The sequence below is a fragment of the Balaenoptera borealis genome, assembly GCF_965194805.1.
Source record: "Balaenoptera borealis genome assembly, chromosome: 5".
In the NCBI taxonomy this organism is placed as follows: domain Eukaryota; kingdom Metazoa; phylum Chordata; class Mammalia; order Artiodactyla; family Balaenopteridae; genus Balaenoptera; species Balaenoptera borealis.
In genome coordinates, this window is record NC_138862.1 from 65,928,296 (window position 1) to 65,940,431 (window position 12,136).

The 12,136-nt window shown below is 36.5% G+C and overlaps 1 protein-coding gene across 14 annotated transcripts in view; it reads left to right on the forward strand.

Moving 5' to 3' along the window:
• Positions 1-12,136, forward strand: part of CFAP91 (cilia and flagella associated protein 91) — a 140,253-nt gene that overhangs the window by 55,582 nt on the left and 72,535 nt on the right. For all 14 annotated transcript variants that reach the window (XR_014245420.1, XR_014245421.1, XR_014245422.1 and 11 more), the window contains 4 exons: positions 1,463-1,640; positions 4,838-4,995; positions 6,984-7,166; positions 8,067-8,209. Coding sequence is in view for 8 of the 14 variants with exons in the window: in XM_082394891.1 (XP_082251017.1) it covers positions 1,463-1,640; positions 4,838-4,995; positions 6,984-7,166; positions 8,067-8,209 (662 nt within the window). In the remaining 6 variants the exon portion in view is untranslated. The remainder of the gene's footprint in view (positions 1-1,462; positions 1,641-4,837; positions 4,996-6,983; positions 7,167-8,066; positions 8,210-12,136) is intronic.

The window sequence follows — 12,136 nt, forward strand, 5'->3', positions numbered from 1 at the left end:
GGTTACATATAAATTTTAGGATTGTTTTTTCTATTTCTGTGAAAAACACCACTGGACTCTTGATAGGGATGTATCTATGGATGGCTTTGGGTAGTAGGGGCATTTTAAAAATATTAGTTCTTCCAATCCATGAACATGGGATATATATATATTTTTACTTGTGTCTTCTTCAATTTTTTTCATCAATGTTTTAATAGTTTTCACTGTATAGATCTTTCACCTCCTTGGTTAAATCTATTCCTAAGAATTTTATTGTTTTTGATACTATTGTAAATGGAATAGTTTTATTTCTTTTATAGATATTGTTAGTGTGTATAAATACAACTGATTTTCATGTATTGATTTTGTATCCTGCAACTTTATTTATTTATTAGTTCTAACAGTTTTTTGATAGAGTCTTTAGAGTTTTCTCTACATAAGATCATGTCATCTGCAAACGGAGATGATTTTACTTCTTCCTTTCTGATTTGCATGCCTTTTTATTTCTTTTTTTTAAAAAATTATTTATTTATTTATTTTTGGCTGTGTTGGGTCTTCGTTGCTGCATGTGGGCTTTCTCTAGTTGTGGCGAGCGGGGGCTACTCTTCCTTGCGGTGTGCGGGCTTCTCATTGAGGTGGCTTCTCTTGTTGTGGAGCATGGGCTCTAGGCATGCAGGCTTCAGTAGTTGCAGCACTTGGGCTCAGTAGTTGTGGCTTGCAGGCTCTAGAGCTCAGGCTCAGTAGTTGTGGCACACGAGCTTAGTTGCTCTGCGGCATGTGGGATCTTCCCGGACCAGGGATCGAACCCATGTCCCCTGCATTGGCAGGCGGATTCTTAACCACTGCGCCACCAGGAAAGCCCTCTTTTTTTTTTTTTTTTTGCTTGATTTCTCTGGCTAGGGCTTCCAGTTTTATGTAAATAGGAGTGGTGAGAGAGTGCACCATTTTCTTTTTCCTGATCTTAGAGGAAAAGCTTTCAGCCTTTCACTGTTGAGTGTGATATTAGCTGTGGGCTGGTCTGTATAGTTCATGTTTGTTTCATATTTGTTTTTATTAGAGGGGGAGTATAGTGTAATACATAAGACCGTAAGGGTCAGATTGCCACTTGCAAATTCTGAGTTTCACCACGTACTAACTATGACCTTTCTGCAAGTTATTTTGATATTTCTTTGTATTTCAAAATATGAATTTTTCCAATATAGGACATTCCAAGGTGTGATTATTTCATAATCACCTAATATCTTCAAATACTTTCTAGCATCTTACATGTAACTAAAATGTCTTCTGGCTGAATTGTTAACAAGAGACAGTGCAGGGCAGATAATAAACTCTGAGGCATATCTGGAGATGTGTCCTGATATCATTTCATCCTGTCATAGCCCTTGAATTTAAAGAGGACAGGAACTGAAAGGGAGTAAATTAAATACTGATAGGTACATGAGTTTGTCTGTGTGTTTCTAAAGTGTTCTGCTTCATCTTCCAGGTCGAGGTCTCCCGGCAGGACAAGCTGAGGTAGAGATGATAGAACGTGCCCGGGAGAAGCGTGCTTGGGAAGCCACTCTCCCCCCTCTGAGTGACACCTCCCAGTTTGAGAAGAGGAGGAGGATGATGAATGCCATGGAGAGGAAGGAGTGGGCCTTCAGAGAGCAGGAGATCGAAAAGTAGGTTCTTAATCACCCAGATAATTGCTTCGGCACAGATGGGATTAATGTTAATACTTTTAACCTTTAGAGCGTTTTCCCAAATGTATGGGTTTAAAAGCAATCCTTAATCTGTAGTTAGGAAATTGGGCTTCAGGAGCAATAGCTCTATAATTTTCTCTCCAATAATATAAAAATGTATAATGCCTTCTTTGTGTGTGTAGTTCAGTGTGGAACCCAAATTTAAACAGTTCCTCAAGGCATCTCTGATTCTTCTCTTCCCTTTTCTCTTTAGGGTCTTACCTAGAATCCCACTGATTTCTGCAAAATGTCTTTCAAACTGTCCCTTTCTGCTCATTCCCAGTGCCACGGTCCCTAGACTTTGGCCCTCTTCCTATCCATCAAACAGCCTCCTGGCTGACCCCATCTCTTTCCCCCTGGTACTAGATTCACCGTCAGTACACCTTGGGTTCTAGCTATAGCCAATGAGGCATTTTTCTGTTTAAAAGACAAACAGTGGAACTTTTCAATTAAGAGATGAGCTCATAGTATGTAAGTAATAATATGCTAAGGTATTTCTGGTTGAATTTTCAGTCATTTTAACTGATGTATTTTCAGTAATGAGGTTGTCTCTGGAATATGTAGAAATGATGAGGACCAAAAAATTACAGCTCCCTAGCAAGAAGGAAAGGAAGGGAAGTTTGAGGGTGCCATTTGTTCCAGGCTGTGCTGAGGTACTTCATTGCTCACAGCAGTACTACCAAGCCCCTGACAGTGTGCTTACATGCAAGCAAGCTAGGGACCAATAGAGTTAGGGATTCAGTGTGGTTCTGAATTCAAAATATGTTTATCTTTTTGCAACACCTTCTGATGAACCCTGGATGCAGACTGTGATGTTTGGTAAAAGCTTGCAATTTAATAGAAAATCGTGTTTGGGGCAGAGTAGGTGTCACATACCCAATCCTGTCTGCAGAAATTTAAATTTATTGCTGCAATTTGAAGAGGAATATTCTTGTCAGAAGGACATTAAGAATATTACAAATGTATCTGGCCAGAATGAAGATATCACCTGAGAACATGTACTTTGGTTAAACTGAGGTTAATTTTAATAAATATATTTTGAGTCCCACCTCAGGACTGGAAACAGGAAACTGCTTTACCCTGACAGGGCTTCTTATGGACCATTGGAACAGGGGGTGAGGGGTGGAAGGGGGGCAGGTGGGTGGGGATGGAGTGAAAGACCTTCAAACCAATAACTCGCAGGCAGGATCTTCAGGTGATGTGCTGCTCTATACACAAAGAGCTAGGGGAACCCAGGCAGGAGAAGAGTTAGTTCTGTTTGAGATGGGTAGATATTTGGGAAAAGTACTGAGATGAGGTAGCTTCTGAGCTGTATGTTGAAGGATGAGTAAAAAGCTATCAGGTAGATGATAATATCGATGATGATGATGGTGATGGAGATGATAATGATGATATTCATAAAGCATTCAGCACTTACAGAGTGCTTATTTCATGCTTGAGCTAAGTTCTAAGCCAGTAGTTCTCAGAGTGTGGTCCACAGATGGGTAGCATCAGCACTTACCTGGGAACTTGTTAAAAATGCAAATTCTCAGGTTCCATCCCAGACCTACTGAATCAGGGGGCGAGGCACAGCAATTTGTGTCATAGCAAGTCCTCCAGGTTATCTGATGTATGCTCAAGTTTGAGAACTACTGTTCTAGCATGTTGTGTACATTCACTCATTTAACGTTCACAACAACCTTAGGGGATGGATACTATTATTACGTCCATTTTATGACTGAAGAGGCTGAGGTAAGTGATGAAGTTGAGAATTGAACCTAGGATTTCCAACTCTATAAAGAAAGGGGACTGTTGGTGTGTGCTTATTTTTAAAAACGCCTACCTCCCTGTATTTACTTGTCACTGTTTCCCTACCCTCCCATGTGTATTCACTTTGAGAACCTCCACCAGTATAACATGTTTGCCCTGTCTCTAGTCCTTTTGAGTAGAATATTCAGCTCTCTCTGCTGAGGCCGCACTTCTCCCTTGTCAATGTGGCAAATCTCAACCCTTGTTTATCCTCAAGTGCTGGGTTAATGGCTCCTGAAGGAAGGCTTCCCCACCATCCCCCTCCTTCCCTTTGATCAACTGGGAATAGTGCTAGAAGAGGCGCTCTGCCATTTCTTCTCCCACAGGAGTCTTTTCATTCTTTTGGGCTGGTATGTATTTCCCTGTGTTGTAAATGTTGGTTTATATGCCTACTCCACTAGAACAGTGCTTCTTGAGACAACATATTTTATCTTGTTCACCATTGTTTATTCCCTGCCTGGCATAAATATCTGACAAATGAGTGACTGAATAAATTACTGTGTAAATTTTTAAGAGTAAAATATTCAAATCTCCATTTTAGGAAGGAAAATCTTGACCGCTATGTGGAACAAAGATTGAAAGGAGGAAAGACTAGACTAACAACCAGAGTCCAAGTCAGGAGAGAGATGACAAAGACATGGGCTAGGGAACAGATGTAAGAAGTGTTTTAGAGAAGGAATCATTAGAGGAGGGAAGAAGGTAAGAGAAGGGGTAGATTTCTGGGGGAATAAAATGAGTGAGGTTTTTTTGAGGTTGTCAGGGGATATAGCTGGAGATTCAAGTAGATAGAAGTTCTAGTTCAGAAATACCTGGGCTGAAGTACAAATTTTGAAGTCATATGTACACATAAGCAAGGTAGTCCTGGGAGAACAAGGTGAAGGTGAGGGGAAGGGAAGCGAAGAATGATTATCTATATGTGTCAGCTGCTGGCATTTTCACATTCACCACTTAAGGCTGCATGCCACAACCTCATTTTCTCTCACTCCTCCTATTATTTAACCCTCCAGCAATACCAGTCGACCTGAAACTGTGCACAAACATTCTGCTGTTCACTTAGGCCCATCTGCCTGGAGAGCCCTTTTTTACCCCATCTACCTAGCAAACTCTTTTTTGTCCTTCAGAACTACACCCATACATATTCCTCTTATACAGAGACTCACTATTGAGTTGCCACCCCAAACCCCCAATTCATTTGTCACACTTTTGCCAGAGTGGTCTTTTTAAGATACATGAATATGATACCAGCCCAAAGAGAAGCTTCTGTTTATGGCAAGTGTTCCCTTTCTCTGTAGTAGAGCACCCTATTTGAGAGATTGTAGACTTCTTTATGTTTTGTGATTTACTTGAAGACTGCAGGAGATTCGCCTGGAAGTTCTAAAAGAGCTGCTGAAGAAGCGTGATGAGAATCAAAATGAAGTAAACATGGCGTGCTTGAATGCCCAGTGGTCTAAACTTCAGGAGGTGAAGGAGGCAAAGTTGGCACAGATTCACCGCACACATGTATCAGGTGATGGTGCAGTATGAACCGTGAAGAGAATGGAAAAGTTGGCTCTGCTTTGGGTCTTTGACCAAACCTGACTTGACTGTGATATAATTCTTTTTTGGTCCTAGTGTTATTTAATAGATAAGGAACAGGAGATGAGTTATTTCTCAAAAGTAGAAGGGTGGAGGAAAATTCCTCACTAAGAAAATCAAGTAATGATGTTCTAACAGGTAGTCAAGTTATTGACATTATGGGGCGTGTGTGTAGGTGCTGGGCTCCCCATATTCATGGGCTGAGGCCCTGGATAGAGAGCCCTGTTTCTCAACCTTTTTTTCATTGTTTCCACTAAAAAAGACATTCAGACATCTTTTTTCCAATTCATCCCCCTGCCATGAAATTTTAATACCACAGGTATACTGTATATCTGTTTATGTACTATAAATATATCTGTACTTTATACATAAAAAGAGGAGTCAGTGGAGGATTAAGAATAACTAAATAAAAAATTTAAATTAAAATTTAAATTAAGAAAATTTAACTTATTAGCATTTAGCTTTATTTGCTGTATTTGCTGAGTGACTTTTAATATAATTAACTTATAAAAGTTGTAATGCATTGCTTATATATGCAAATTAGCAATTTATACACATAATAATAGCAATGTAATCACATTAAAAATTATTCAAAATATTTTTCCTAGCAAAACAATTACAAAAAGTTAATTCCTTAAAAATTATTTTTAGTGAACTTTTAAACTTTTTCTTGATGTGAGAAAATAACTTTTAACTTAACTAGCTGCACCTATGCATTTAGATACTGTCAACATTTTTTCTTTTCAGTAGTTGACATAACTAGTGATGGGTTGACTTACTTTTTTTTTTTTTTTTTACTCCTCCTGTCCCTCTCTCGTGCCCTCTGGGATCACCTTCCCAAATAAACTACCTGTACGCATGCCTTTGTCTCAGGTTCTGCCTGTGGGGGAACCCAGGCTAAGGCACAACTCAAATGTCACTTCCTCAGGGGAGACCTTCAAGGACCCCTGCCCCCAGATAAATCAGGTCCCTGTTATCTGTTCTCACTGTTATATGCCCCTGAATTTTTGTGTGTGTGTGTGAGAAAATGACTTTTTACTTAACTAGGTGCTAGGTATGCATTTAGATATGGTCAACAGTTTTTTCTTTTCAGTACTAGATATAACCAATGATGGGTTGACTAATTTTTATAAATAACTATTAAAATGTAAACTATTTTTATGTAATTATGAAATCCCAAGTCACACACAGAAGCACTGAGGATCAAATATAAATAACATCCAAAAGGCAGCAGTGGCAAGTGCAACCACCTCTTTCAATTGTGACTTCAAAATCTCATAATATTGTTTTACACCCATTGAGTGCATGATGTAGAGCCTTCAAAAGGGGATGGGTCTGTGATGGGATTGAAAGAAAAGGAACAGGTGGAAGTAGTAAGCCTGACTCCTTAGATGAGTAAACTCCTATTGTGTACAGCTGAGACTGCCAAACAATTCTGAAATCTATAAGCTTGGATATATTCTGATTTATTCTGGTGTTAGCCAAGATGGACAGAAATTTTTGAAGAACCTGTAGTCTTCCTTCCCTTTTAATTATTCTCTTAGGAGAGAATAATTCCCTCAGTCTCTATTGAACACATATTTTTCAGTTACTTTGAGTTTCTTTCATTCATTTGACAAACTTTCATTGAATACCTCTTTCTGGCCCAGAGCTTAGAATGCAGTTATAAAAGATTTTTGATGAGTACCAACTGAGAACACTAGCTGATTCAGCTTCTGTCATGGCCACCTGTCTCATGACAATCTGGATCACACAGATGTCAGATCTATGTTTTAAGTGTTCTGGCTGCAGTGAGTGATCGTAATGAAATTCATTCAGTTCAGTAGCCTTCCTGTGAATAAAACTATGGTTTACTAGTCTGCATTTGGACCATTCAGAACAATATTTTGGAGATAGTCATGGAGGTATGTTTTATTTTAGCAATCAGAAAACTTTTGGGAAAGGGAAAGAATATAGAAGGGAAGTTGGAGAGAAGAAATATCATCAAGGATTATTCTGATTATGCATCACAGGTCTATGGACCTCTATCTCGCCTTGGTCGTTTCACAGACAACAACTCAGAGGACTTTGTAGTAAAAAACCACTATCTCAACACCTATGAAGGTAAGCAATTCACATAATTACAAGTCTAGTATAAGAGTATTATCTTAGAAATATAAATATATAAAATATAGCAGTTTAGATTAAAAGCTAATCAAAAATTAAAATATTTGCAAGAAATAGCAATTGCATGTTTAGTATTATTAATAATATGAGTTCACAGAAACCAATAAAAACTGCTAAGACCCAAATAAATAAATGGATACACTATGCAACAATTTATTAAGGAGTAAAGTCAGTAAACTACTAAACATTTAAACATGTTTAATGTCAGTAAAATCAAAGTTTTGCAAAAATGAAATAGAAAAAAATTTTATACCAGGTTTGTGAAGCAAACAAGAAATATTTAATGAAATTGGCTCTTTATGAAGAAATGCCAGAAAACTAGTGGGCAAGGGGATGGATAAGTAGGGGATAAATTAGTGGAGAGGGTTATACCTGTTATAAAGTCCAAGAGAGGCTTTTTAAAATTATTTAAATTTCAGTTGAGAGGTTGGAGTATCACATGGCCAAGATCATGAGTTGATGGTCACACAATTGAACTTGCACCTCTGGCTGACCATCTCCAGAGCTGAATATGATAACCTGGTGTACATCCACTTTAGAATGGTGGTGCCATGTTTCATATGATCATTAATTTTCTGTCTATTATTGTGGAATGTTACATTTTTGTAGGGCAATGTTTTCATTTTAGAATGCATTTCTTATTTTATGATCTAAGTCATCAAGAATATAATTATATAGAAATTTCCTTTATATTTCAGGGACAATTCAATTATATGAGATACACCTTATCAATAATTCTAAATGAAACCACTTGGCACACAGCTACTAAAATTAACAGCATACTTCCAAATGATGTATTTAAGCACCGGATACTAAACATGTACTTCCTTCCTACAGGATTAGTCGAACTTGAGTCATGTCTCCCAGAATTTGTGACACAACCCCGAATCAGACCTCCAAAACCAAAAGTCACTACCACCAAAGATGGTTTTCTAAAGAGGGCTGCAAGGATGGACCATGAGTTGGCAGAGGTTCATAAGGTATAATTCTTATCTGGAAGACAAGATGCTTCTAGTGTGACTTTTACAGAGATATACTACACTCCAAAAATTGCACTTTGTCTTGGGCAGCAATGTCCAGTAGTTCTCAACACACAAGCCTACATTCTTTCTCCTCTCTACACTTTTCTGGCAGTTACCTGTGCTGTGCCAATCAGTGTTTTTCCCCCTCATTTCAAACTGTAGGAAAACCTCTTAGAGGTTATTCTCCCCATTTGCAGAAGTCACGCTACTTTCTAAAAGTGGTTCTGACTTTGGATCTACACAGTAAAATGTGACACAACATTGAGGTGTAACAGGTTTCTAGGGTTCAGGATTACTGTTGATTTTAATAGTGTAATAGGCCTCATTTTCTCCCTTTTAGATTTGTTACCAGGTCATCATGAAGAAAGGGAGTCATGTTCAGCATCCCACTCATCTAGTTTAAACTCAGCTAAATGAGAAAGTTTGATGGTCATCTCCCATGAGCCAGCTGTGCAGCTTCATCCGTCAGCTTGGCTTTCTCTTTTGTTAATTGGACTATAGGTGTTCAGACATGGATACATTTGAATCCATAGTATATGACAGTGGTGCTCTATCTTTAGCCTGCATCAGAATCACCTGGAGGGCTTGTTAAAACACATGTTGCTGGGCCCCACCCCCAAAGTTTCTGATTCAGTAGGAGTGGGGCTGGAGTAATTGCATTTTTTTTGCAAGTTTCTAGGGGATGCTGATGTTGCAGGAACCACACTTTGAGACTCACTGATTTATGACATACCGTCATCACTGGTCCATGCATGTTTGTTTGTTCAGTTAGTAATAGCATAAAGATCCATGGGAGCCCACACTCAAGATAAAAATTAAGACCTTGACAATTATTTACTTATATCTGTGTGGTTCTTTCCCACATTATCCCCGTCTCCATTTACTGATTCTGAGTTCTATGTTCATCATTTTCTCTTTCTGTAAGAGTTTTTGTAGATATTCTTTATTAGAGTATGGAAGTTCCCTTTTATTCCTAATTTACTGAAGCTTTTAATCATGTGTTTATGTTGATTTTTATCAAATGTTTTGTCTGCATCTATTGAGATAATTATATATTTTTTCTTTAAAAAATTATTATTGTAATAAGGAACATTTATAGTTTTTTACAGATATTAATCTGTCCTCACATACTTAGTAGGAACATAACTTGGTCAGGATGTATTATTTTTAATATGTTGTTGGATTTGATTTACTGATATTTTGTTCAGAATTTTTATTCTATATTCATGAGCGAAATGGCCTTATTTTTCTTTCTCAGTTTGACTATATGTGGCATCAGTGTCAGAGTTATACAGGTCTTCTGAAATGAATTGGGGAGTATTCCTTTTTTCCTACTTTGAAAAGAGTTTAAATAAATTTGAGATGATCTTTCTCTTCAGGTTGGTAGAATATTCATATAAAATTATCTGAGACGGATGTTTTCTTCATGGGAAAATTTTTAAGCACTCCTTCAGTTTCCTTACAACTTACAGAACTTTCTGCAGCATTTTGGTAAATTATGTTTTCTTTACAAATTCCGTTTCACCTAACTTTTCAGATTTTTTTGCATATGGTTGTTGATAATATTATCACTACTTTAAAATCTTTTTAGTGTTTATCTATAATCATGCCCACTCTTTTCATTCATAATATTATTTATTTGTGCTTTAACTCATTTTCCTTAATCAATTTTACTGGAGGTTTATTTTCTTGGTATTTTTTTCAAACATTTGAACTTTTGATTTTGTTGATTTTCTCTATGTATATTTTCTTCAATTACATTAATTCCCACTCATATTTATTTTATCTTTCTTTCTACTTTCTTTGGGTTAGTTTTGTGGTTCTTTTCCTAACTTAAAATAGACATGTAGCTCATTAATTTTCAGGCACTCATCAGTTTTATATAATACTTAAAGCTAACCATTTCCTTCAAAACACTGATTATGGTACATTCCATTAGTTTTGAGATATACTTTGGCATTAGTATTAATATCTAATTTTTTAAAACATCCATTGTGATTTTTGGACCTGTGAGTATTTAACAATGTGTTTAAAGTTTCCAAATATGCAGGAATTGTAACTAATTTTCTAATGAATTTCTCAATTGCTCTATCGTCAGAGATCTTGGCCTGTATGATACCTATTCTTTGAAATTTAGTGAGGCTTGCTTTGTGAACTAGAATATGTGATTTTACATATAAAATAATCTAAGTCCACCTTGAAATAATACTATAACTGCACATGTCATGCAGATACCTTATAGTAGATTATTCCCAATTCCTCCCTACTGTCCCTGTGACATTGCTGTCATTCATTTCATTGATCCATATGCTATAATCACCCAATACATTTTTACTATCATATCATTTACTATCAATACATTTTTACTATCACTATGATTTAACAGTTATCCTTTAGGTCAATTAAAAATAAGAAAACATATTTCATTTTACCTTTATTTATTCCATATCTTCCACTCTTCCTTTCTTATATAGATCCAAGTTTCTGATGTATGTGATTTTTCTCCTGCCTGAAGAACTTGTTTCACCATTTATTACAGGGCAGGTCTGCTGGAAATGAACTCCTTCAGTTTTTATTTGTCTCAGGAAGTCTGTATGAATCCTTTACTTTTTTTTGAGATATAATTCACATACCATAAAGTTAACCCTTGTAAAGTATACAATTCAGTTATTTTTAGCATACTTATAAGATTGTTCTACCATCAACACTGTCTAATTCCAGAACATTCTAAGCATCCCCAAAAGAAACCCCATAACCATTAGCAGTCACTCCCAATTACCCTCTTCCCCCTACCACCTGGCAACCACTAATTTACTTTCTTTTTATGGATTTGCCTTTTCTGTACATTTCATATAAATAGAATCATACAACATATGGCCTTTTGTGTTTGGCTTCTTTCATGTAGCATAATGTCTTCAAAGTTCATCCATGTTGGAGCATGTCTCAGTATTTCCTTACTTTTTATGCTTGCATAATATTCCATTGTGTGGATATACCACATTTTGTTAATCTACGTATCAGTTGATGGAAATTTGAGTTGTTTCTACTTTTTGTCTATTTTTGTATAAATAATGCTCATATTCACATTCATGTACATGTTTTTTAGTTCTCTTGGGTCTATACCTAGGAGTAATTTCTGCGTCACATGATAACTCTATATTATACTTTTTGAGGAACTGCCAGACTGTTAAAAGTGGCTGCACTATTTTACATTCCCACCAGCAATGTATGAGCATTCCAATTTTTCCACATCTTTTCCATCTCTTGTTATTTTCCATCTTTCTTATTATAGCCATCCTAGAGTGTGTAAGGGGATATATCATTGTGGATTTGATTTGTATTTGTCTAATAATTAATGAATTTTGTCATCTTTTCATGTGCCTTTTGGTTATTTGTATATCTTTTTTGGAGAAATGTCTATTCAGATACTCTGCTTATTTTTTAATTGGGTTTCTTTTTATTGTTTATCATAAACATTATTTTTAATGTTTTTATTGTTTTTTTAAATTTAATTTTTTTTTTATACAGCAGGTTCTTATTAGTCATCAATTTTATACACATCAGTGTATACATGTCAATCCCAATCTCCCAATTCATCCCACCCCCACCCCCCTGCTGATTTCCCCCCTTGGTGTCCATACATTTGTTCTCTACATCTGTGTCTCAATTTCTGTCCTGCAAACCGGTTCATCTGTACCATTTTTCTAGGTTCCACATATATGCATTACTATGCGATATTTGTTTTTCTCTTTCTGACTTACTTCACTCTGTATGACAGTCTCTAGATTCATCCACGTCTCTACAAATGACTCAATTTCGTTCATTTTTATGGCTGAGTAATATTCCATTGTATATATGTACCACATCTTCTTTATCCATTTGTCT